The sequence below is a fragment of the Herpailurus yagouaroundi genome, unplaced genomic scaffold, assembly GCF_014898765.1.
Source record: "Herpailurus yagouaroundi ecotype Mexico unplaced genomic scaffold, PumYag 100, whole genome shotgun sequence".
Lineage (NCBI taxonomy): Eukaryota > Metazoa > Chordata > Mammalia > Carnivora > Felidae > Herpailurus > Herpailurus yagouaroundi.
This window is the reverse complement of record NW_024412391.1, coordinates 61,702,730-61,728,461: the sequence shown is the minus strand read 5'-3', so window position 1 is coordinate 61,728,461 and position 25,732 is coordinate 61,702,730. Positions and strand designations below refer to the sequence as shown.

Below are 25,732 nucleotides of genomic sequence, written 5' to 3'. Positions count from 1 at the left end.
TAAACTCATTGACTTAAATCAACCAAAAGACACACGTTTTCCAGGTTGGCTTAGGAGACCCCTTGTATCAGAAATCAGATTTAGTAGAAATGATGCTTAGGTGATGCCCAACTACGATGCAGTGGAGTGAGTTCCACACATGCCTTAATAATTCCTATGTAGCTGTTCTTATTTTGTTTGTAGTCTGCTTTCTAGGTAAAATGAACTTAACGTGTCCACAATGAAATTGCCAAAAAGGAAATTAATTGCCAAATATAATTTTTCCCTTCTCTTTCTCTAGGTATCAAGGGACAACTACATAAGAGTTTTGTAGATAAATATTTTTAAAAAATCATTATGGGCCATGCAAATTGCTTAGTTTTGTGGTAACTATAATTCTGCTTTCAGAATACTAGTAGAAATGTCGAGTCTGATTCAAATCCGGTAATGAACTGAACACTTTTTTAAACTCTCGAATGACTTTTACCTCCTATCAAGTTGAACAAGATTTTTCAAGTGTTTGTTGGATTAGGATGTAAATTTGTGTAAAAAAGAGACAGAACTTGAATTCCCAGTGGGTTTTGTTGCTGTTGTTGAAATTACTGTACCTTTAGACCAAGTTATTCCAATTGCTCCTATGCAAGGATAGTTCATATTCACCTACCTGAGTATCACTCCACACAATGTAGTAATTTAGGCAGTAGATATCCTGTCTTCTCAATTAAAATGATTGAGCCTTAAAAAGTGTGAAAATAACTGTGAAAGCAAAGTACAGAAGAGAGATAGAGTTCAATATATGGATTAGTTTCGTTATAGACTGATCAGCTGTTGAAGGGTCATTATGAGTAAAACTAATAAAATATATTTTATCATTTCCTTCATGCATTTGATACTTTTTTAGCACATATAATAGGCTGTGATAGTCTTTTTTTTAACCATTTATAATATTTGAACTGAAGGTATTTTTAAATGGCTAAAATAGTATTTGTCCCAGTTTGCTATATTACTTAATTCTTAATAAATACGATTCTTTCAAATGTATTAGGCATAATTTGAAGTGTATCAGAAATCAGTTTATTTTGAATGATTAGTTTTTAACATTCATATTAAGATTCAACATTTTTATTCAATTTTTGAGATTGTTCATTGATAAAATCTGATGTTGAACAGAGTTAGGTTTATAAAGTATGATCCTGTACGATCTCCCTAAATTATGGTGTTAAAAACTAACTCTGAAAACTGTATGGCTGAATCTCAGATTTGTTTTCTGAGCAGCGCACTAATAATAAAGCATATTGACAGAATTATGGCCCATCTAAATTCACATTGTTTTGGCCTTTGAAAGGTTTGGTTAAAAATTCAACCTCCTGCCGGCACAGCAGGCACCTTTATTGTAGAAATTGTGTATTTTTTAAAAAAAATAAATGAGTTGGGGACTTTCGTTTTACATTTTTGCTCACAATTGACATACAGTGATTTAAGCAGGTAAAAGAATTTTTATTGATTTCAAGATTAAGTTTAAACATAGATTCTTACATATGATGGAGTTTTTATTGCTATTTTAAAGATAGGTATTGGGTCAATAATCTCACATAAACAGATGGTTTCAATTCCTTGAATAGCAGAACGCCGGGAAAGCTGAGGCACAGTACGTCGAGTTTCCATCCTAAAACGACCTGTTTAGGAGACACAGGTCTTAAACAGTGGCATGAGATGATCTCTAGGGCCCTCCTTTCACTCTATTTTTTTCTTTTTGTTTCAACATTTACTCTTTTGCTTTTTAATGGCCTGTTGTCATTTCCCATTCCACGTTCTTGGAGAAGAAGCAGAGATGCGATCTTTACATCAGGTATAAAGTTCCAAACTTAAAGACAAGAGTTTACACAACTGTTGATACAGAGGGGTGGGCCCCCTAAAACGTCTTCCTAATACTACGGCTCTTGTCATAAATGCTGCAGGTTCCATTTCAGCACCTCAGTGTATTTCAATAATTAGTATGATAGTAATTATCAGCATTGGCAGGTTTCAGTGTTTGTTAAAGGACATGGAAGGCCTCTTCTACAAACAGGGGCTGCAGTCCATCAGGGTATCAGCCTGGGGACATCTCCAAACTTATAGAGTGCTTCGTCCATCCTGGTACTGACAGGAAGGGGGAAAATAGGAAAAAGGAAAAGAAAAAAAGAAAGAGGAGAATTTGAGGTTTTGAAGCTTTTCCACCTGCACTTTTTGTCTTCTTCTGATCATCCCTTCCCTGATGAGGTTTTGAGGGATCAATACATATTTTTTCCCTGAAGACACACATTAATATGACCTTTATTCCACCATAAACCCCCTTCCTGCCTTTTATAGCATCCTTAATCTTGGTAAATCCTGAAATCTCTCTCTCCATCGATCCATAAATCATGACCTGATCGTGAAGTATCACATTTAGCTGCTGTGTTTGTATGTTGGATGTACACCCTGCATAATCCGGAGAAATATTTGTCACTCATTGCCCATTGACTGTGGAAAAAGACTCTCCCTCTTTTCCTTTTTTGTTAAAGTGTCTCCTCTCTACCCCTTAATTCAGTGGAGCATATGATTTAAGAACAATGAATCCTTTTACCCCTGCACAGGGACGTATATTACTTCATGCACATGAAGGCAGTGGTGACTCACCCAGTTAAACGTATCATGCTAAATTTGTGTATCTAAATTCATATTCAGAGATTCTTTATTGCTGTTGTAACCTCTTTGACAGGTCCCGACAGCAAGTGTGGCCATTGAAGGGGCTTCTGCCCTAAACCGTGTTCGTTGGGCTCAAGCCGGGAAAGAAGTTGCCGTTGGAGACTCAGAAGGCCGAATTTGGATCTACGATGTTGGAGAGGTACATATTTTTTGGTTTACAGGTTTGGGTGTTTTGGGTTTTTTTTTTTTTCTTTTTCCTTCTTTTCTTTTCCTTTTTCTTTCTTTTTTTTCTTTTCTTTTTTTTTCTTTCTTTTTTTTTTTTTTTTTTGACTTGTGTGTCTAAAGATCTAGTGAAATTATTGACATGACCTGTGGGCGACAAGAGCCCTCTCAAGTGCGTTTGCAAATTTCCATTGACTTCAGTGGGAGTTTGGTAAGACTTCCTTAGGGCCTAATTTGGTCTTCTGTCTCCACACATGGGCCGCTTTAGTTAATGATCCAGGCTCTTTCAGAGAGCTATAGAATTCCCACCCATCCTGTGATAAAGCATGGCACTTCCCACCAATTTCACGAGAATGGAAAGTTTGTCCAATGCATCATGCTAGCATTGAATTTGGAATTTGTTAAACAAACAAAAAGTCCAGTTTTCATTATGTTCACTTAAAGTGTATACTATTACTCTTTAGTTAAAATGTAGCCAATTAAAGAGGCTGAGGTTGTGCTCCCTTCACAGTATATTAAAGAAGCTGAAGTGAATCCGAATTTGTACTATTTTCATGATATTCAAAGTTATTCTATGAGGTATATAATCTCTGGTATAGCTACATTGTATTACATACATAATGTGTTACATTATATATGAAGTATTCCTGAACATCATGGCACATATCAAAGAGCAAAAATCTATATCTTGTATTTCAGAGAAATCTCTTTAAATTTTTATGCTATCTTTATTTAAATATTACATTATCAATCAATTGTACTTAAACGTATCTATTTTTACTAAATGGGAAAGTGTTGACAAAAGCTTTCATTTGCAATGAGGTTAAAGAATTTTTTCCCTAAAGACAAAGAAAATATTGAACTTTCAAGCAAAACAAAACAAGAGTGCTGTGTAATGCTATTCTGGTGTAATATGAATCTAGAATTTGCATTCCAGGGGGAAAATGTACCACATTTGTATGTATAACTCCCTGGACCTAGGAAGTACTCTGTGCCTGCCTGGTGGATGGGTTTAGCTGATCACACTGACAAGGTTCCGTATGGTTTCATCAGTCGGCATTCTGTACATTTGGCAGAGTCCCGGATGGTTTGTCCTACACTGCAACGATTTATTATACACTACTGTATGTGGGGTTGATTATGTTGAAACGAACTAGGTGTTGTTGTTGTTGCTGCTGCTTTTAATTCAGCCAGAAAGAGAAACTGAAGGACTCTTGAGATGGGAATTTTCTATTTGGGGATGTGCACTGCTAAGTAAAACATTCAGAAACCTCTCAGCTTTACTGCATGTTATCTATTTCATTAGACACCTCCTTAACCACTCCTGATGCCACAAGCTGAGTCATCCCAACAGCAACAAAGACTCTGTTAATATTCATCCCCAGTGGTGAAGATACAAATGGTCTGGTGACTATTGACGTAGTTTGGAGTCTTTGGGAAAGAGAATACCTTCTGAATCAAAAACACTGCCAATGGTTTTATAGCAATGTTTTCTTCAGTGATTATTCTTTATATTCAATGCATCTTTTGCACTGTCTTCATCAAAATAAAACTAAGCAACAACAAAAACCTTCTTCATTAGTTAATTTACTAAAAAATTAAAAAGCTAGCAAAGAAGAACATTAAAAAACAAGGTTTTTTTTTTTTTCTCTCTCTCTCTCTTTTGTTTATAACAAGTGTAATTGTGGGAGAGAAATAGATGTGGAGCCATGCTCAGAGATGAAATGGCAGAAAGTAGATGAAATTTAAACTCTTTTCTCTACCTCCCTTGCTTGTTATACATAATGTCACTTAATCCTCTTAAGATCATGTGCAACAGTAATGTTTTGTCCAAGAGGGATGGAAAGTAGAATAGTTTAACAATCTGGTCTGTTTCAAGAAAAGTTTTTGAAAAATCTTTACGTTGACCACAGATATTATATATATATATATATATATATATATATATATATATGTATATACATACACACACATATATGTATTTGTTGTTATCTGTATGTAACATATATGTATAATGTATATGCACATACATACATATATACATACACACAATCCCCATGCAATAAGAAAACACAATATGACATATATACAGAATGTTCTGTAATAAAGTGATTTTATAGCCTGTGGACAGAATTACTCAAATATGACTCATATTTTAGGAGCAAAAAATGATTTTGCAAAAGTTGCCTTGGCTGATATGTGGCTGCTAAAACTTCCTTCTAGGTTGCTATCATCATTTCGAAATTGTAAAGTGTTGTTATACTCATATTTCTACTATCGTAGTGGCAGGTCAGCCTGGTTTTCATTTTTGTATTATTGCTCTTACTTTCTTAAGTGATATTACAGACTATAGAAATGTCTGCAACTATAGACCAGTCTCGTCTATTGTCTGGAGTCTAGACAGGCTATAGAAAAATCTCTGTGACACATAATAGGCCAAACAATTTGTAGGGTTGTTTATCCCTACAAATTCACTACCCGGAAAAAAAAGGATATACTATTTTATTGAGAGTAGGTAATATTATATAATCTTCTAGTCCTTCCCTGAATGACCAAAAAAAATCAGGATAGGCTTATACATTTGAACAGGTTTTTTTTTCTGTATTGTTTAGTCAATACACAAAGCAATCTATAGCTCAGAAAAACCCAGACTTAAGATAATTTTGTCTTCACTGTAGTTTTTTTTCCTAAGTATTTTTGAAAGGTATTTACAAATGTAGCTCATGTTTGTTTCTTTGGAAAGATAAAGGGAAGAGGTCCTTTTCTCTTTGCTCATCTCTAATGCCTATTCTAAATCTCTGAAGGCCAACTCTATATACAGAGTCTCCATGTACTGAAAGGGAAGCGGACCTCAGCTGAAGTCCACTTCTGAGAGACGGTAGATCACTTCATGGGCAAATGCCGCCATTATTGTAATTACCGCTGTCTCGTTCACCAGTCTAGAACTGACAGAGCTTAGCTGTACTTACTAGAGAAGGGCACCCTCTAAACAGTGTGTCCTCAGCCTTCCAAATCACCTAAACTGCAGAAAGCCAGACAGAGTGTCTTCACAGCAAACTGGCCCCATTTAGAATTTGAGGTCAAATCTAAGGCTCGTGCATGGGTGACAAGAGGGAAGGGGTTTGAGCAGGAAGTGATTTAAAAAGGGGAAAATATAGAGAGAAAGAAAACATATGGCATTGAGGATCAAATTGCTAGTAGACTGTGCTACCATTATCTGTATTCAGAATTGGTCCTCTGGTCCCCATTAAAACTGAACCCCTCACCAGGGTCATGCTGGCCTTTGGATGGAAAATCTTGCTTTATGGAACCCTCTCAGAAAGAAGATGAAACACTTTTAAATAAGCCTTATAATACAATCTGCACAAGAAAGTAAATGGTAGTTTCTAGAGTATGCCTTGTTGATCCATTTTTTTTTTTTTTTTTTGAGACCTCAGTACACCGAATAGGTGTCTGTCTGCAGGAAGACACCTCACGTTCATTTCTCCCTGGTTGATTTGAGGAGAGGGGAGGGGGCAGCAGGCTCCCTCTCACCAAGGTCCTATTCCGAGAGTGAGGCTGGCTTCCTGCTTCCTGCTTGGGTTACCTGTGCAGTCTCACAGGTGCTGTGCATAGAGGTTCCTTCAGCTTGGCTTCATGCTTAGCTGTCACCGTCTTGCAACCGTTCAGAAATTTTTCAACAAGGCACCTCACATTTTCATGTTTGCACCCTCCTGCAGAATTATGTAGCCAGTCTTGCCACAAGAGTATTGTTCTTAATTCTATACATGATGCAAATCAGAAATGAAAAATTATGGCCTTGACCTAGACTGTTAGGAAAAAGGAGAAGTCTTTAGAAAGGTGGTCATTTGTAGCACATGTTGTATGATCTTATTATTACTTATGTCTTAAGACTATTTAAAAATGTTGAATGGAATAGCAAAGGCTGTAGATTATAAACATCATGAGGCCCAGAAGAACAGAGCTGAAGCCGTATGGATATTCTCATTCACTCCCCATACCCTTGTTTTGATCATACCGTAATTTTAACCGAAAGTATAATAGAGTTTGGGGAAAAGATCTCTATGATGCCTACTATGATTTGGAGTGGAGAGGGACAGCCTTTCTCTGTCACTTAATTGTCACACCATCATCAAGTACTGCCTGATAAGAGACTTCTGTGACTACCAGTGGAGATGTCCCCATTCAAGTCTAGGTAGACCTGCTTCCTCTGAGACCTGATGCCCAGCCAGAAGAGCCATGCAGAAAGGGACTTGGGTGCCACCGGTGGTTAACAACCGTCTGCCTCATCTCCTGTCCCAGCTGAGGCTGCAGCTGCCACCAGGAGTCTCAGCACATGATCATGCCCTCTTCTATTATGTACAATTATCTTCCATGACTTTTAAGATGATGGCAGAGAGAAATGGCCCTAATCCAGATTTGCTGATGCAATTTATTATGAACTTCTGAAGGGGTAAACAGAGGATTGTGTATGAGCTCACTGAAATCAGCAGATTGAGTATGTCCATCTACCCCCTACCCCCTTTTTTCCTTTTTATTGCATTTAAATGGCTAAGGTATGAGTAATATCTTGGGATATATGACTAATGAGGTAAAGTATAAGACAGCAGTGTTTTCAGGTAGGCCACATGATGCTTTGTTTATATAGCACACATTTTTGGTTGTTTGATTTTAGCATTGTAGCTGGAAAATATACTGCACACATTTATTTTCACAGACAGGGGTCTATTTTCTTTGCGGAGCAGGTGCTCAACTACCATTAGCATAAATGGAAGTTATGTGAATTCAGTGAAAGACAGAGAAGATCCCTTTTATTATTTGGCTATAATTTTTATTCTGTTTGTGCATCTTAAAAGTTATTAAAATAGACAGTGCTTGCATGCACCATTTACATTTTCTAAAATGTAAAGTTAAAGATGAGCCTCGCTCTTGAATAAGTTTTGAGGATCTTTCTCTTCAAACTGTGGGATGCAGTCTGTTGTGAAGCTGTATGATCCCATTCAATTAACTGAAACGCGGAGAAGATAACAAGTCATAAGTTAACTCCAAATATAACCTGAAAACACTGTGTGTATGCCGCTTCAGAATACACCCAAAGAGGACTGTTAATCATTGTTGGATTTTTTAAATGATGTGTGAACACACATATTCTAAAGAATTAAAAATAAGAATTACCCATGGCTCCGCCATGGCTCCTTTACTGAAGAGCAAGCTTTATGTATGTATGTGTGTGTGTGTGTGTGTGTGTGTGTGTGTATATATATATATATACATATACATATATATATGAAGCTGATTTTAATAGTACATGGGCCAGTGAGTATAAAATTATTCACGTGTCCTGATGATTGATAGTCAGCCTATCTACCTGTCTGTCTTGCAGATGTGTTTTATAGAAAGCCCGTTGCTATTGTTAATGCTTCAGTGCTGTCACATAGATGGGCTGTCATAAATATCCCCTAACAACTATGTTTGCTGCTTATCTGAATTAGTTAGAATGCTGTTTGCAGCTCCAGTTTTAAAAAAAGCAGTTTATTCTCCACCTCCTGTTATTTCTTTTTCCATTAACCTCTTCCAGGGAAGATTTTGTTTTCAGTTGTGATAAACACACATAAGTTTCAAATCCCTGATTATATTTCTACAATAGCCAAATGATAAGATTCCAAAGTCATTTTCAGCTTACAGCAGAACTTGAAAAATAAAACGGCAACTTAAAAACAAACTTGGAGACGAATAAATCTGTGCACCCTTAGCTATTATTGGTTTGGTATCCCACGCACTAATTACCTAAGGAAACATGAATTCATCTTTGCATTTTAACCCTGAACTTTGACGGCATTTCAAATAGCTTGTTTCATACGACTCTTTGGGGGCTAAAAGAATAGCAGTCATTTTATTACAGATTTCAATAAATACAGTAAATTGGACATTTGTTAATATATTACAAGGGTCTTGCAAAATTCTTGGAAAGGAAAACTGCAGGTGAATAGGAGAGATTAAATGTACCTGCACGATTTAAATCTTCATCTGAGTGCATTTTAAAGCTCAAATGAAAAATTAGGATGACAGTTTATTTGGGATCCCGACAGGAAAAATGGCCTGTGAAACACACTTCAGAATGGTAGTCCAGGTGTAATGTCCAGGGACTATTAAAAAGTGCCTCAAACAGTTTCCGTAGCCTGCTAGCACAGGGATAAAAGAAAGCGATTCGATCAGCCATCTCTCTTGCACCTAAAATATCAGTTCAGTATAGAGGCATCTGAGAAACTGGAAGTGCTGAGAGTGCAAAAGAATTTGAGTGACGCAAAATAAATACGTTTCTGGTTTGTAAGTGGATTATACTTAGTCGATAATTGTTTGCTTTGTGGAACTACTTTGTGTTTGCCAGTAGGACAGGGCCTAGGTCAATTTTCCACAAGAAGTGTGTGCCCTGAATATAAATAATCCCCGCTCCGTGGGGAAGGGGTGTGCAGAACACAAAATATGAAGTTTAATTGAGATTTCGGGGTTAATTCAAATAAGAGTCCCATAATGAAAAAGAACTGGATTTGAAATCAGTTCATTTAATGATGGTGCTTTATGAAGGCTATTATCCCCCGCTGATGACGAAGCTGAGAGCATGGCTGAGCCTCCAGAAGGGAGAGGGAGCTGGGCTCGGGTTACGAAGGTCCAGTTATAATCACCCCAAACACTTGTGTTTCTCATTAAGTGAGTGTGGCCACAAGTTGCTAGATTCTTGAAGGTCTTTGCAAGTCCTGGCTTATTCTTCAGTGAATAAACAATATTATTTTCTTTAGCTGATGCCAAACACTTCTTCTGATATCCCTCCATGGAGAAGAAAGGACTTTGGCATAAGTTATTCTGTGGTGCCAAACCTCCAGATAAAAACTGAAAATCCAAATACGTAGTTCTGTCTACAATATCTAGATATTCGATGACATAGAAACAAAGCATTGGGATTTTCAATGGGACTTTTCAGTTTTTACCTGAATTTTTAATTGCCATAGCCACAACACTGTGCAGTTAAGTCAAAAAACACCAAGGCATATCCGTATGAGCAGATTTGGGGTGCTAATAAATATAATTACATAAAATAAGCTACTTTGAAGTAATATGTTAATTCATTTTCTTGTCATAATAAATTACATGTATTTGAAATAAAATAATTTGGTTAAAATGTAAGATTGTAATTTTAATATTAACTTGATTTCTTCTAGGAAAAGTGCTTAATTGAAAAAGGAAAAAGAAAAAGCACTATTAATTCCAATTAATGTTATAATTACTCATCTTATAGTGAATGTAGTAGTCATGGTTTTCATTTTGATAATTATATATGTAAAAGACTGTAATTAAACTAATTATTATATAAATAGTGTGCTTATTCAGGTACATTAGTTTATAAAAATGAATTTATAGGATTAATATCCTTTCAATCTACTTTTTCTCTGGATTGATAAGAAAACACTTAACGACTTTTATGTATTATGGAGAAGTTGATTTGATGAAAAGAAAACCCTAATATCTAACTTTATAAAAACCAAATTAATGTGTGCATACTAATTTGCAATATTCAATGAAACTCATATATTCCCATTTTGGTGATAAATGGCCTATGAATATAAACCTTCTGCAACAAGTACCAGTTTGTATAATTAATCATCTTTATGATTCTTCTGTGATTTCAAACTGTCATCTTCAATAGCAGTTTGGATCTTGAAGCAGTCATTAATTATAGTGTTAAATTTTTTCATGGCTGACAAAATTGTTTAGTTTTAGAATTTCAAAACTGCTAAATTTTATCTTGAAAAATTACTGCTTAGAACAGTAGCCTCAAATCACAGCTTAGACCAGCCGAGCATGAAGCGGCTCCAATCATCTGTGAGGCTAGATTAACACTGGCCTGGATGGAAATAGAGAGTTGTTTGTTTCTTACGGGAGTACAGGTGTTACTATTGGTGCATCTAAGATACGATAGGAAATCAAGTACCTGCCTATGCGTGTTTATGTGTAAATATTTATATGTTATATAGGTGGGACTTGCAAAGTGAGGGAGTGAATCATTCTATTCTAATTTCAAAGAAGGTTTGCATGGATTTCTGAGAATGTCAGCTATCAGAACATCTTCTCCATTTTAAAACATGAATTATTTATCATTTAGGAAATATCAAAGCTTAACATTGTTGAAGAAATTTTGCACCCTTCCTTTTTAGGGTGGCAGATAAAACTGATCAGTGGTCCATTCCCTAAGATCTTTCTCCCTCATGGCCAGCTAATAGTTTCTCAATATGTAGATGAAATATTTCATTTTTATTTATCTTAACATTAAGGAACCTTTGGTAAAAAAGTGAACGTGTTCTAGTAGCCTCAAAACCAGCCACCCTTTTGATTTAGATTTTTCTTTTTTTTTCAGTTTGGCAGCCCTCCTTAGGTTAATCACATTCCTCAGTAAGGTTTTTCTAATGTTTAGAGTGGCATGTCCACAGAAACATACACAAAGTAGATACTTAACAATTAATTGTCTATTTGAGTGGGATAGCCCAGCCTTGCACAGTGCCTGGCACATAATAGGCACTCTATAAATATTTGGGTGAATGTTTCACATGTGAAAGTTGAAGGTTAAGGGAAAGCTTAATTGTGTGAAGCATTCAGAATGCAGCCTCCAAGTTGGCTATCGACTGATGGACAGGAAAAATAATCCATTTAACTATGTTTGCACTGAGAAGGATATATAGAAAACATTTTAAAAAGAGGGCTTGTCCTTCTTCCCCAATCTCTATCCCACTCCCCCGCCCTCTTGTGCTTTTAAAAGTGAGCGATTGGCCACTAGTGTAATGAAAGCCTAACAGCTGATTCAAATAGTTGTCAAACCACTGGAAAAACGCTTCCTTTTCATTGTGCTTTTTTTGGACACTATAGATATGGTAAATCATGCACTACATTATAAAAATACCTCTTTTATGCCCAAACATTCAGAAGGAGGGAATGACATTTCTTTTATTACCTCGGTAAATGTTTCTAAGGTGTTTAGCAATAAGCTTTCTTTTTGTCAAAACTGCTTAGATGCAGTGGTTGCTAGGAATTTACTAGAAAACCTATAGTTAATAATATCAGGAAGAGAAAGGAGATATGTTTAGTCAGCTAATATGACAGACTAGCTTGAGTAGCCCATGCTTTTTTCATTTCCCTGTCATTTTCTTGATCTTTTCTGTTCTAGAAAAAGAGTGGTAATTGAAGTTTTAAAAGTTTATTTTCCATTATTGCCCATCAGCCAATGTTTTTAGCACTTTTTCCATCTTTTGGACAGAGGAATAGATTGTTCCAAATAATAGAAAAAAATAATGCTTAAGAGATTTCTCAAGAAAAAAGGATGAGATGTTAATACAAATGTGAACAAGGTCGTCCGTAGACCTTAGTAAATTAACTCTTTCTTCTTCAGCTGTGTGATTTTTTTCCCTCTCTGCAGGTAAAAACTCCAGAATTTTGTCATGCTTCCTATAATGTGAAATTTTAACATGAAGAAGTGTTTATTTTTTAAGAATAGTGTTTAAAATAATTTCCTTCAATGGTTGCTGACTTATTGAAATTGATATAGACCCATATTTATTACTATTTACCTTTGATTTTATGTCTCGTCCTTCTTTCCTTAATTGGGTGGTAATGGATTTTTTTTTAAAGTAGTGTTCTAACCTGCTATAAAAATCAACCACCCATTTAAAGATACTAGAGAAGAGAACTTTGGCAGAGAGATCTCAAGCTTCACAGGTGGATGAGGAGTCCCTTAGAATAGGATTTTATGATAAAATGAATTCTTTCTTTCTTCACCAAAAATAGCCAAATAATCATCAGATTACTCTAGGTTTGCATGCTGCTAAATTTCACAGAAATTTTAACCTACTGACCGGGAACGGCAGATTGCTACAGAATGGAGACTAATGTAACTTCTACTTTCTGGCCTTCCCTAAAAGTGCTGTAAATACTAAGTTACCACACAGACTATCTTTTTGTGGTGGAATACTGCAGTGTATTTACCCCTTCTGTATACTGCATTCTGGCTTGGAATTTTGGTCCGTGGTTTCATCCGTTGTTACCAGTGATGCTAGACTCCCCCAAGAGTTAAATACAGTGGAGCTTGTATTTATGTGAAGCGAGTAAGCTTGGTCTTTCCAGCGGCTGTTTCATTGCATATTACCTCCCACTTTGCTTCCCTCTGTGTGTGTGGCAAAGGGAATTGTCCTAAGAAATATCGGCTTCCTCTGAACACAAACGTGTTACCAGTAAATCCACAATCTCCTAAATTGGGGTGCCGTTAATAATTGCACTTTTAAAAAACCTTTTAAAGCTTAGAGGGGTTTAGTCTCTGTGGAAACCCACATTCGCTTCCACGGTCTCTGTAAATGCATTAAAAACAACAAAAAACCAATGCATATTAAAGTGAAAAGGTGATTTGCAAGATATCTTTTTAACAGAAAACTTTAATTTTGGGGTTCATACAGAAGTTGTCATTTATCTGTTCAGAATCGATGGCTAACGTAATCGTCCCAGGCTTTTTTATAGTGACTCCATTTAATTAAAAGATTACAAAGATGCTGATGAACCACACATCGATGGAATACTTGTCCCCAAACTTGGAGGCCTACTAATTTTCATTTGTTTGCCGTGCTTAATGTGTCTGAGAAACCAAACTGAAATTACAAAATAGCTTCCTGTCTTAATTGTCCAAGATTTTTAAAAATTAACCTACTTTTATATAAGCAATGCTCGAGACATATTTTTACCATAAAAAATTCAGCATTGAGCTGGTAGGAGTTACTGCAGATAATGCAGCTTTTTCAAATCAGCTGCCAGGTACTATAAACCCCTTAAAATTACTAACAAATGAGGGAGGCTTGACTGTGGACTGTTCAAAATTGTTAGCCATGTGCTTATAAAAAGGGACACATGAATGATATTTAACCCTGGTCATAAAAAGCCATTTGATTTTTATAACAGCGTGTTCAGTGGTTACAAAGCTTTATAACTTGAGCTAAAAATGTAGAATCCCACTGTAGAAAGTGCCATAACAAGGACAGAGCTAGGGGAAGCTGGATTGGCATACCTGAGAAATTAAAAATATGCATGTATATGTAGACATATCCGTGGATGTGTATATTTACAAGGAGTAATTATACTTTAAGTTTGATTTTTTAAATGAGCAATAAAAAGTACTCTGACAGAATTTTTCTTGTGATCTGAAAGAACCCTTTCCTCATATCCAGCTCATGAACTTTAGGTATTATTAAAAGTATGACTATTTAGGAGAGTATTTGTGTGGGTTTTCAAGAAATCAAATGTAATAAAAATAAGGTATATTGCTAAAAAGAAATGCAGCTCTATACAGGTGAGAAGAAGGAAATGGAAGAAAGAAAAGGAAAGGAGCAAAAATTACCTCCCCCAAATGGAAAAGAGAATAAGCATGAAGGAAAAATAGGAAAAAAACCCATCATTTCCTCCAGTTTCATAATGTGCCAAGCACTGTGCTAAACCCATTATATTTGGCAGTGGAGGGGGTGTGCATGTGTCTTATTTAATATTCGCAACACTCCTAGGAGATGGGTCTCAAAATTCCTTTCTCACAAATGAGGAAGTTAAGATCGGAGACGTTAAAACAGTCTTCATACGGACATACTGCAAGTAAGTAGCAAAGCAGGGAAAGAAACTGATCTGGCTGATACTGGAGGTGGAAAAAGTCAACCTTGGCTCCATTCTCAAAATTTAGTTATTCTGCAATCTTTGCCTGTCTTTAAGTGCACCAGAAACCCAGGCCAGACACCTAGTGGTTAGGCTAGTTTTTGGGGGGACGGGCTGGGGCAGCATCCAGAGGTGCCCTCTGTTCCGTTCAGGCAGACAGGAGGGGCAGATCCATGAAACAGCCTCAGAAGTAGGGAGTCGAGGGGACTAAAATGATCAACTTCCATAAAATTTCCACAGCTTTTACACTTTTGCTTTTTATTTTTGACCTTTTATCCTCTAAGAATCTTAGAAGATTAAATACAGTCTTTAGACTCTTTTAGCAGGTGATTCAAAACACTTACTTGCCTGCCATTCTGCCAGTAAGCTGGCATTTCCTAAAGGGGCGAGGCTTCTGATTGGCCCATTCTACCGTGTGAAAGTTAGGCGATCTTAGCAAATCATTTAGCTCCCCTGTCTTCTATTTCCTACCTGTTAAAAGAGGTCCATGCCTTGTTCCTTAATGTCCTCACATAGTAGACATCAGAATTATTTTAAGAAAATAAAAACAAAACCACAAAAATGCTATTGAATCGATATGCATGCCATTTACATATATCATTTGGAAGAACGTGTTCAATGTGAGTGACAGTTTAAAGAGAAAGAATGCATGACTATTCCATGAAGAACTCATGGTATTTTCTTCACTTAGATTACCTCTCTCATCCTCTTCACATCTCTGTTGATAAATGGGTCAGACACTATCATCCCCATTTTACAATTGAGGCAATGAGAGGTTAAGTGCCTGACCATTGCCAGTAACCAAGATGAGAACGGGACTTAAGTCTCCTGTCCAAATCTGAGCTCCATTTTACCTCCTCCTTATGGCCAAATTGCTACCTCAGAAACTATCTATGTTCTTAGTTCCCTCGGTTGTAAAACTAGGCTCATATCATATCTATACAAGGTCATCACCCTTAGAGGGAAGATCTTATCACCTCGGGAATTAGAGCCATGAGTGCTTGTGGCATAAAAATGCTTTATACATTTCACAAAAAAATTAGAAGAGTCTTCTAGTAGGGGGTATGAATGGGCTTGTTGGGTGCACCTTGTACATGAAGCACTGGGAAAATCTGAATCATCCCTGACCTAGGATGTGGACTTTGGCAGATGAATCTGAAGGCAGAAAATGTTTCCAGATCCACTGTGGTTCAGTACAATACTGGAAGAATTTTTACAAATCCTTCTTTATGGTATTCCCTTGATATAACAATGGGCCATTTCCTTCACAGTGCTTTTTTTCTTTTAATTAAAATTATTCATCATGATGAAAAACTTGTGACTATTTTTCCTATCACGAAATAGAGATTGTTCAAAAATTATTCTAAACTGTTTTTTTCAAGTGGAAAACAAATCCACAGTGATGCTCTAGGTTTAGCCTTTAATGCCTTGATGGAAACTTAAAGAGATGCTGAAGCCTTGTCATTAACATGCCATTTGCTTTCCTGCTACTCACTTGACACACAACACACATTGGGACATGTTACGGTTGTCACTGTAAGAAAATAAATTTTAGGCTATGCATGTTTTGAATGTCAGTGAAGTTAAAAAAACAAAAAAACAACAAAAAAAAAAAACCCCACCTGTGCCAGTATTCACACATTTTGACCTAAGAAAATATTATTCACTGCTGTATCTTTAATCCCTAGCACAGTGCCAGGCATAGAGTTGGTCCTCAGTCCATGCTGATTGAATGCATTTGTGTTCTGGTTAGAAGAACATGAGAGCAGTCTTACTCTTTAACTAAGAAACATGAACAAAGAATTTTCCTACTTAATGATTAGGGTATTACTGGATTAAAGATGTCCTAGAGAAAGTCTGAAATGAATTTTTGCTCTTGAGCCTCCAGCTATTTGTTTTTTGTTTGTTTAAGTTTATTTATTTATTTGGAGAGGGAGAGGGAGAGAGAGAATCCCAAGCAGGCTCCATACTGTCCGCACAAAGCCTGACACAGGTCTCGATCTCACAAACCATGAGATCATGACTCGAGCTGAAACCAAGAGTTGGACGCTTAACTGACTGTGCCACCCAGGTGCCCCCTTTCCAGCCATTTCTAATCAGAGAGAACCAGGTTAGAAAAGCCAGGAACCGCCAAGGATAAGAGGGACAGTTCTGTCCAAATGGATGCTGGTTACAGCCGCAGATGTAAAATGAAAGGATTGGTCTTCTTGTTTGTTAGGACCACTGTTTGATCTTACCTACAAGTAATTCAAATGCCAAAAATTGTTACTTTGGGTGTGGAAACAGCCTGTGAATGCACGTTCACACATTCAAGCTAAGATTATTCTTAAAGTGCTTCCTGACGGTGATACTTAATTCTAAAAATGGGGCAGTGTGCAGTTCACCTTCTAAATCTAACATTACAGTCATCGTGGCTTATTTTTATAGTCAACTAAATGAGAAAGTGTAATAGGATGAGGTAGGTAAATTTAAGTTTCTAGAAGCTGTTGTGTTTGCACTGTGTGTGACTCTGGAATGTTTTTTGTTGTGGTTTTGTGTTTTGTGAGCCAAAGCAAACTAACATTTTTGTGAAGTTTATGGTATTCTAGACAGAAAAATACTTGGCAGGATTTTTTTTTTAAACTTCTAATATTTCCAACCTAAATGGAACTTTCACAGATCAAAGAGAGGACAAGATATGTTAGAATACTATTAACGCTTTTGTGAGGGCAAACCTGTACTTTTAAGGACAGGTGTTGGTATTCTAGTACTATTATTCCCACCCCTGGGGAAAAGCTCAAATGTAGTTCCATTGTAGGGTATTTTTGTTACTTTATTAGAAACATTTAAATCTGATAAAATTCACTTTCAACCAGTTAGATGTGCAACTTAAACGTCATAAATGATACTCAGTTCTGTCTCAAACTGTATCTGGGCATATATTCAAACCTTAATGGCTCACAGTCTTAATTAGTATCGTTTCTTAATGGCCTTGCCATTACTACTGAATGAAACTATGTGAAACATATTTACCTGTTTTCTTATTTTAGCATATAGTTTCTATATATTGCTATCAATAAAACATTATGCATGGCATCATATGTTAACTTGTACCGTTTCAACCAAGAATATACTGTTACGTTAAGGAGCCAAACTCCTAGAGCAATATACTCTATTATATATTGTATAATGTATTATTAGTGAGGACTGCTTTTTTCCAGGACTTAAAGTTATATGAAATTATGAGGTGCCTTAGCTAGAGTTTCATTATCCCTTATGTATTGGAAAAAGTCATAATCATGTTATCATGATTGGCTTTGTCTCTTCCTAGGCTTTAGTTTTGTGGTTCTTTTTGGGAGGACTTGTTAGGAGTTGGAGGAGAGAAAGGAAGTAGTGAACCTATTCTTTCATATAAATATGATACCAACCCTTTGCTGCTCATGCTTTTTGTTAGCTCTTTTGTAGTAGCATTTGAAGTTTGAAGGCCTCATTTCCCCAGTACGGTATTTTCTAAAATTGAAGAGAAAAATGAAGATCGGTGGAACCTAGGAAAAGAGCTCAAAGTAGGGAAAATGGACTGAGCAAAGGGGTAACAGTGTCATTTGATACTATTGTGAACTTATGTCATTGCCTAAGAAGAAATTTGAATTCATTTCAATAACTAGGGAAGTAACCATTCAAAACTCATTCATATGACTAAATGAGAATTCTTATTGGTACTGCATTTCTCAAAATCAGTAGAACTTATTCCCCTACCTGTATATCATTTCCAGAATTATATTACTGAAACATTTATTTTTTTTTAATTTTTTTTCAACGTTTATTTTAGTTTTGGGACAGAGAGAGACAGAGCATGAATGGGGGAGGGGCAGAGAGAGAGGGAGACACAGAATCGGAAACAGGCTCCAGGCTCCGAGCCATCAGCCCAGAGCCCGACGCGGGGCTCGAACTCACGGACCGCGAGATCATGACCTGGCTGAAGTCGGGCGCTTAACTGACTGCGCCACCCAGGCGCCCCATATTACTGAAACATTTAAACCTCAGTACTAGAACACTAATTGCAAGATATACTCTGTAGACTGCTGATGACATCCCCCAAAAAGTTGTCTTAGCATCTGACATTATCATCCCCTGTAATAAAAATGTTAAGTTCTAATCATTTAGCTGTATATAGTGGGTAACTTTTCAGCTATAAAAATGATCTCAAAGCTTAGCTTTATTTGCTTCCTGTTTTTTATTTTCAAAAATGTATATTGAGACGAATGTGTTATTAATGTTTATAGAACCTAGTACCTATAGATGGATTATACCCTCTTACAGGGCAATCCTCTAAGAAAATCACTCTACATTCTGCATCAATTTTATTCTATATAAAAACCATTCAGACTTCTACTTGATCATGCTTCTCATCATCAAATACTTCTCTATTCTATTCCAAACATTCGCAATGTATCTTTTTTTTTTTAATTTTTTTTTCAACGTTTATTTATTTTTGGGACAGAGAGAGACAGAGCATGAACAGGCGAGGGGCAGAGAGAGAGGGAGACACAGAATCGGAAACAGGCTCCAGGCTCTGAGCCATCAGCCCAGAGCCCGACACGGGGCTCGAACTCACGGACCGCGAGATCGTGACCTGGCTGAAGTCGGACGCTTAACCGGCTGCGCCACCCAGGCGCCCCTCGCAATGTATCTTTAAGCAGTTCATTTCTGGATGCTGTGTAGAGAAATCACTATCCTTTAAATCAGCTAACAGAATTTATACATGTAGCTTGTATCCGGTGGGATTAATTTTCTCCTCACTGAATTGTGCATAGAAGAAGATATGCTTTGGGAAATCTTATATACCTCCCTTTTTTGGCAAACCAGTATAGGATACTGTCTAGAGATGCAGATACTGGAGTTAGATGGCACTGGCATTGATATTTGCTAGCTACACAACCTTAGATGATTTAATCTTTCTGTGCCTCGATTTCTTCTTCTGTAAAAAGGAAATACCAAGATTACCCTACCTAGGGCTGTGAGGTATGGGTTAATACATGTAAAGCACTTAGAACAGAACTCTTGGCAAATGTTAGCTACTTATCACCATGTAAGATCTTGCTGAAAAAGCCGTATCATTATTTCATAGTAAGATTTCTTTGAATATGTAAGCTATACTTTTGCCATGCATATTAGCACATTAGCAACACTTTTAAGAAAGGATCAATAGCATTGACTTAGAAAGGCAACACCACAGTTATTTCAAAATCCTAGACAATTATATGCAGTTTTTATCTGCTATGTTCACTTTAACTCTGGTCTTATGATGAATTTTCATTACTGAAAGTTCTTTAACTGGCTACTGTAATTGTATAGTTTACAAAAGTTTTTTTTTTTTTTTTTTTAAGTTTCATAAATTCCATGAGTGACTTTATTCTCTTAAGTTGTCAGTTTAAGAGCAACACTTCAGGGCCGATTCAAGGAAGACGAAGATCTGGTTTCCTTTATATTCCAAGGGAAATGGCTGCTTCAGGAGGAACAGTCCTGTGGGCGTCAAGGCTTTCAGTACTTTAAGATCCCTTGTTCACCCTTTTCCATTAATCGCTTTGCAGCTTGCAGTTCCCCACAATGATGAATGGACCCGATTTGCCAGGACCCTCGTGGAGATTCGTGCCAACAGAGCTGATAGCGAGGAGGAAGGCACCGTTGAGTTATCTGCCTAATGGAAACCAACCATCCCCACCCTAGCCCCCACCTTCGCCTTCTAGAACTCAGCTCTGCAGTCATCGATTCCACTTGTATCCAGTGTCCATTCAGTAACAGTGTTGTGTGACATTTTGGGTGTCATATTGTGCCAGCTTTGCTCCAAGTATTCCAAATGTATCCCACCCTGCTTTCCCCTGACCTGAAATTCACCGGATCATTTCTATCTTTCTATTTGTCTCAAAAATGGGGGGGAGGGGAGGGGTTGGCTTTACGGGTTTAGTTGTTGCCTTTTAACTACTTAGTAGCTGTATTTAATAGCTGGAAACCTCTGGTTAAATTTGTTCTTACATGCACTTCTGGCATAGTCCTATTAAATCCATATGAAGCCAGATATGATCAGGTGCAGATGTGGCGTGCTTCATGATATGGCACAGGGCCAAAGACTTGAGATGTGGTGTTTTACATGGTGACTCACATTATGAACGGATTTACTAGAAGAACATTGCTGCTCCTTATTTATTGTGGTGTGCTGCATGGAACATATTGATTTGAAAGCATTAAAATAAACGATCCTAGAGCATGTGCATAATGAGAGGACTGTATTGTCTCTCTGCTGCTGTTGAGGTTACATTAAGTTCCAAAGAACAATTACAGTATGCCAGTTCCACGGAGGACAAGAAATCTTTAGAGGTTCGTTGCAATGAACGGAATGAATTTTAATGCCTATTATTTCTAGGTACTTTGACAATATTTCAAATATAGTTGACCATTGATACTTGTCATTCAAGCTAACACAGTCCAACAAGAGTTTGTGGTTCCTGAATATGACACCAGTATTGCCAATAAAACGTTCCAAACCAGGTCTGCACCAGGGAAAGACTGATTCGAATGTTGCTATGACAAGGGGGTGGGGGGGATACGTTAGGGCCATGTTAAAGATTGATAATGAACTTATAGGCAACCAGCCTGGTTGGACTTAAACCAAGACTCTGGTTTTATTTTTACGAGGGAATGTGTGTGGTTTTCTGGAAAGCTTTCCCTTATCTCCTTTACCCGAGCCACTCTTGCCCCAAGACGGTCTCAAATGCTAAAATAAGAAAAACAGGTTAAGATGGAGATATACCAAATGGCCTACATATTTCTTTTTAAAAAATTTACACCGTAAATTTATGTTTCTTGCTATTGGACTTGGAAATATGTCTGTAAACAATTTTAACAGAAAATTTTCTCAAAAATCATTTCATGCCTAGAGAGAATTAAAACATCTCAAGACAGACTTTCAGTTTTTCAGGGAGAGAATCTCCACGGTGCTTTGGTGGTAGGGACTCCTTGAACTGTGAGATTTCTTTTAAAAATAATGATATGCTTTTTCTGGAAGTGCCATATGGTATATAGATATCGAAATTCTTTGAAGGCAGGAATTAAATTTTTTTTTTAATTTTTTTTTTCAACGTTTATTTATTTTTGGGACAGAGAGAGACAGAGCATGAACGGGGGAAGGGCAGAGAGAGAGGGAGACACAGAATCGGAAACAGGCTCCAGGCTCTGAGCCATCAGCCCAGAGCCCGACGCGGGGCTCGAACTCACGGACCGGACTGCGAGATCGTGACCTGGCTGAAGTCGGACGCCTAACCGACTGCGCCACCCAGGCGCCCCAAGGAATTAAATTTTTAAAAATAAAATATGAGGGTCTTAAATAGGTTTAAAAACAACCCAATAAAAACATCGGGGGGGGGGGAAATGTCTCTCAAGCTTATACTACACGACCAAGAATAAAGCAATAACCCATATGTAGCTATTACAGACCAAACTGATTCCATGAGTAAAGACTGAAAAGTACAAAGGCCAGAACCCCTTGTAGTAAGCACGTGAAACATTACATGAGTTTATATACATATGCATCCCACTGTGGTAGCTAGTCTCCAAAATAGTCTTGCATAGTGCTGTTCCATGGGGAATCTGGGCTGACCTGGTATAAATGATGGAATATGGAGGAAGTGATGCTGTGTGGGGTCCAGGACACGGTTGTGAGAAGACTTATAGCTTCCTTCTAGGTCTCTGGGCATACTCATTCTTGGTCCCTAAGCCAAGAAGTACAAGTATCTGTAAAAGAAGCACAACTATCCTGAGACCTCTGGGCCACACACAGGCCTGAGGTGACCATGTACAGGCCATGAGGATAGACAGACTCCCAGCCAGCCCGCAACTATTCAAGTCATCCCGGCTTGAGTCCTGGAAGGGATGTGGCGGCCATGAAAATTTGCCTCTCTGATCTCCTACTGTAGAGAGTATAACTGACAGCTCCAGCTGCTTTGCTTTGAAATCCACCCCCATGTTTGCTGAAGGTCATGCTTTCCACAGGTTTCTCTCAGCTGACTACAGCACGGCAGGGACACTGAGGCAGGCCTGTTCCTAGGAGATGTAAAACTTCCCTGAGAGGTAACTTGCTCAGGGACTCCCCGTAAGCACTACTAAAACTTTATAGAACTGTACTGCAATCTAAAACTAATCTTCTTTCCTCCTTCTCTCCCTCCCTCCTATCTTCTCTCTCTCAGGGTCAGACCAATATCACTGTCTGATGGCTTGCCCAGCATGATCTAGGTGGGGACGACATGCTGGGCCTGATAAGAGAGTAAAGAGATTGACTATTTGCCAAAAGAGTTGCAAGAATTAACATATCCCATTAGGGGCCAGGGGAGTAGCACTGAAATTGGATTTTGAGGAGTTTAAGGGAACCAGAATGTAAGACTGGATAGGCAAGAATCCACTGACTTTGAGATACTTTTTCAGGATATGTGATTTTATACTCTGGCAACGACCCCAGAGGAGGATGGTTGATACAGTAGTTCTTTTTTTTTTTTTTTTTTTAACGTTTATTTATTTTTGGGACAGAGAGAGACAGAGCATGAACGGGGGAGGGGCAGAGAGAGAGGGAGACACAGAATCGGAAACAGGCTCCAGGCTCTGAGCCATCAGCCCAGAGCCCGATGCGGGGCTCGAACTCACGGACCGCGAGATCGTGACCTGGCTGAAGTCGGACGCTTAACCGACTGCGCCACCCAGGCGCCCCGATACAGTAGTTCTTAGAAGTCTTGAAAAGCCTTCACTTCATGAAGTGAAAATGTCTGAGTTGCCCTGACCGATAGTACAGAAAAGAACAAAGAGGTTGAAGGAAGTATATAGGTTAGAATGGATATATTATGTAAGGCTAGAAGACACATCCAAGAATTATATTCCATAGGGAGGCCCAGCGCACACACTCTTCACCAACGCCATCAGCAACGAGCCAGTGAGAAAAGCATAAGCATCTCTAGGAATTTTAGTGGTGACCTTCTCTGTACACCAAGGCTGAGAGGCAGTCACAGAGACGGACTTCTTAGTATCTATGGGGATGATAAGACTCTAGAATAACAGTGGCTAGTTAACTGGTGGTAGTCAACCCCCAGAAGCCAGGAAGCCACAATGACTGTAATGGCCAGCTAGATCAGAGGAGCAGCTAAGGAGGCTTTACCCATCCAAAGAACAAGGCATCCTAAGAGAAAAACAGGTCAGCTCAAATGGTGCTTAACATCTATCACCAAAAACATAAAAGCAAGAATGGAGGAGCAAGAAGCTGAAGGCAGTTACCTCAATAGAAAATCACAATCCTTTGCTCATTACCCAGACCTGAGCGAATTTTTTGATCTAGAACTCACCGACTGAAGACGTGTCTAGCTTGCTAGCAGGAAGGACATCATGGCAAACACGTATTGTGACGACTTCCTCAGTCCTTCCCTGAAGGGACCTATGGCCATTGATTCAGAGCAATGCACAACGCAGAAAGAAAAATCAGATACCTTGACAACTATTGGATACAGGGTCTCAGTTCAGACTGAAACCCAAATCTGTGTCACAGTCCCCAGTTAGACCGGTAATTTATGGTGACTAGGCAGTATATATATAAAGTCCTCACTCATTTCTAGGTCACAATGGGGTTATTAGGTCTGTGGACCCACACAGTGACCATTTCCCCAGTCCCTACGTGTTCAACTGGAACTAACATATTTGGCATTGGGTCCCTGGCCTCTGGAGTAAGAGCTACACAGAAGGAAGGCCAAATGGAGATCTCTGAAACTGCCACACTCCGCCTCCTCCTGCCAAGACAGTAAATGAAAAACATTACATCTTAGGGTAGAGCTGAGAGCATGGCAAACATTAGTGATGTTTTTAAAGCACTAGAAGATGCAGAGTGGTGGTCCCTGACATTTATTCATTTAATACACCAGTCTGGCCCCTTCATAAACTAGATGGATCTTGGAGAATAACTGGAGTAGTGCAAGCTAAACCAAGTAGGAGCTCTGATCATAGCTGCTGTGTCATATGTGAAATCTTTCTTGGAACAGATTAATAAGGCCTCTGGTACATGGTATGTGGCTGATTGATGAATGCATTACTTTCTATTCCAACTATAGAATAAGATCAGAAAGGGTTTATACTTATGCGGGAGTAAGAACAATATTCATTTACACTTTTGTCTCTGTTCACTTATCCTACACCATATTCTATGTAGGTCTGGACTTGACTGAACACCCAGAGAACATTACACTAATCCATCACATCAATGGCATCACGCTGATTGGGCAGGATAAACAAGGGTTGACTAATGCACCAGAAGTCCAATAAGGTATATATACTCCAGAGGGTGGGAGATAATTTCAAGGAAGATGTGGGAACTCGCTACTTCAGGGGAGTTTTTAGAAATCCAATGGATAGGTCTATGCTGGGATATCCCTTAGAACTCCCAACACAAGAGGGAGGCACAGCACCTGGTAGGCCTCTGTGGGTTCTCAAGGCAACACACTCCATGTCTAAGAATACTGCTCTGGTCTGTTGTTATACCAGGTGGCTTCCAAGGTTTTGGGTAGGGCTCAGACTAAGAAATGACCTTGCAGCAGATCTAAACTGCAGTGCAAGGAGCTCTACTCAGCCATTCAACCAGCTGATGCCATGGTATTAGAAATGTCAATGGTGGGAAAAAAATATGGCAACTTATGGCAGGCCCCAGTAGGGAAATTAAAACAGTGGCCCATGGGTTCCAAAGGAAAGTCATGCTATCTGAAGCAAAGAATTAGGTGACTTTTGAGAAATAGCTCCTGGCATGTGACTGGGTGATGGAAGAGGTAGAGCTCTTCACCATGGAATATGAAGATACCAGACATCCAAACAGCCCATTATAAGTCGACTCCTGTCAGCCTCACCATGTCATAAAGTCAGAAAGATCCACCTGAAACCTCTTCCATAAGAAGGAAATTGTGCATTCAGGATGTACATCTGAGCAGAACCAGAGGGCGTGAGGAAGCTGCATGAGCAAGGAACCCAGAAGTCCAATGTCACCCAACAGGATTTCACCAGCACCTCTTTCCCATGCTACACAGAAGGAAGGCCATGCTTGTGTACATGGTCATATGTGGGGATTATGGGTTTGGTAGGACTG

General features: G+C 38.2%; 1 protein-coding gene across 4 annotated transcripts in view; it reads left to right on the top strand.

Moving 5' to 3' along the window:
* Nucleotides 1-21,121, top strand: part of DYNC1I1 (dynein cytoplasmic 1 intermediate chain 1) — a 314,400-nt gene extending 293,279 nt beyond the window's left edge. For all 4 annotated transcript variants that reach the window (XM_040472606.1, XM_040472609.1, XM_040472607.1 and 1 more), the window contains 2 exons: nt 2,720-2,845; nt 20,166-21,121. In XM_040472606.1, coding sequence (XP_040328540.1) covers nt 2,720-2,845; nt 20,166-20,276 — 237 coding nt within the window. In that variant the 3' untranslated portion in view covers nt 20,277-21,121. The remainder of the gene's footprint in view (nt 1-2,719; nt 2,846-20,165) is intronic.
* Nucleotides 21,122-25,732: the final 4,611 nt, after the last annotated feature.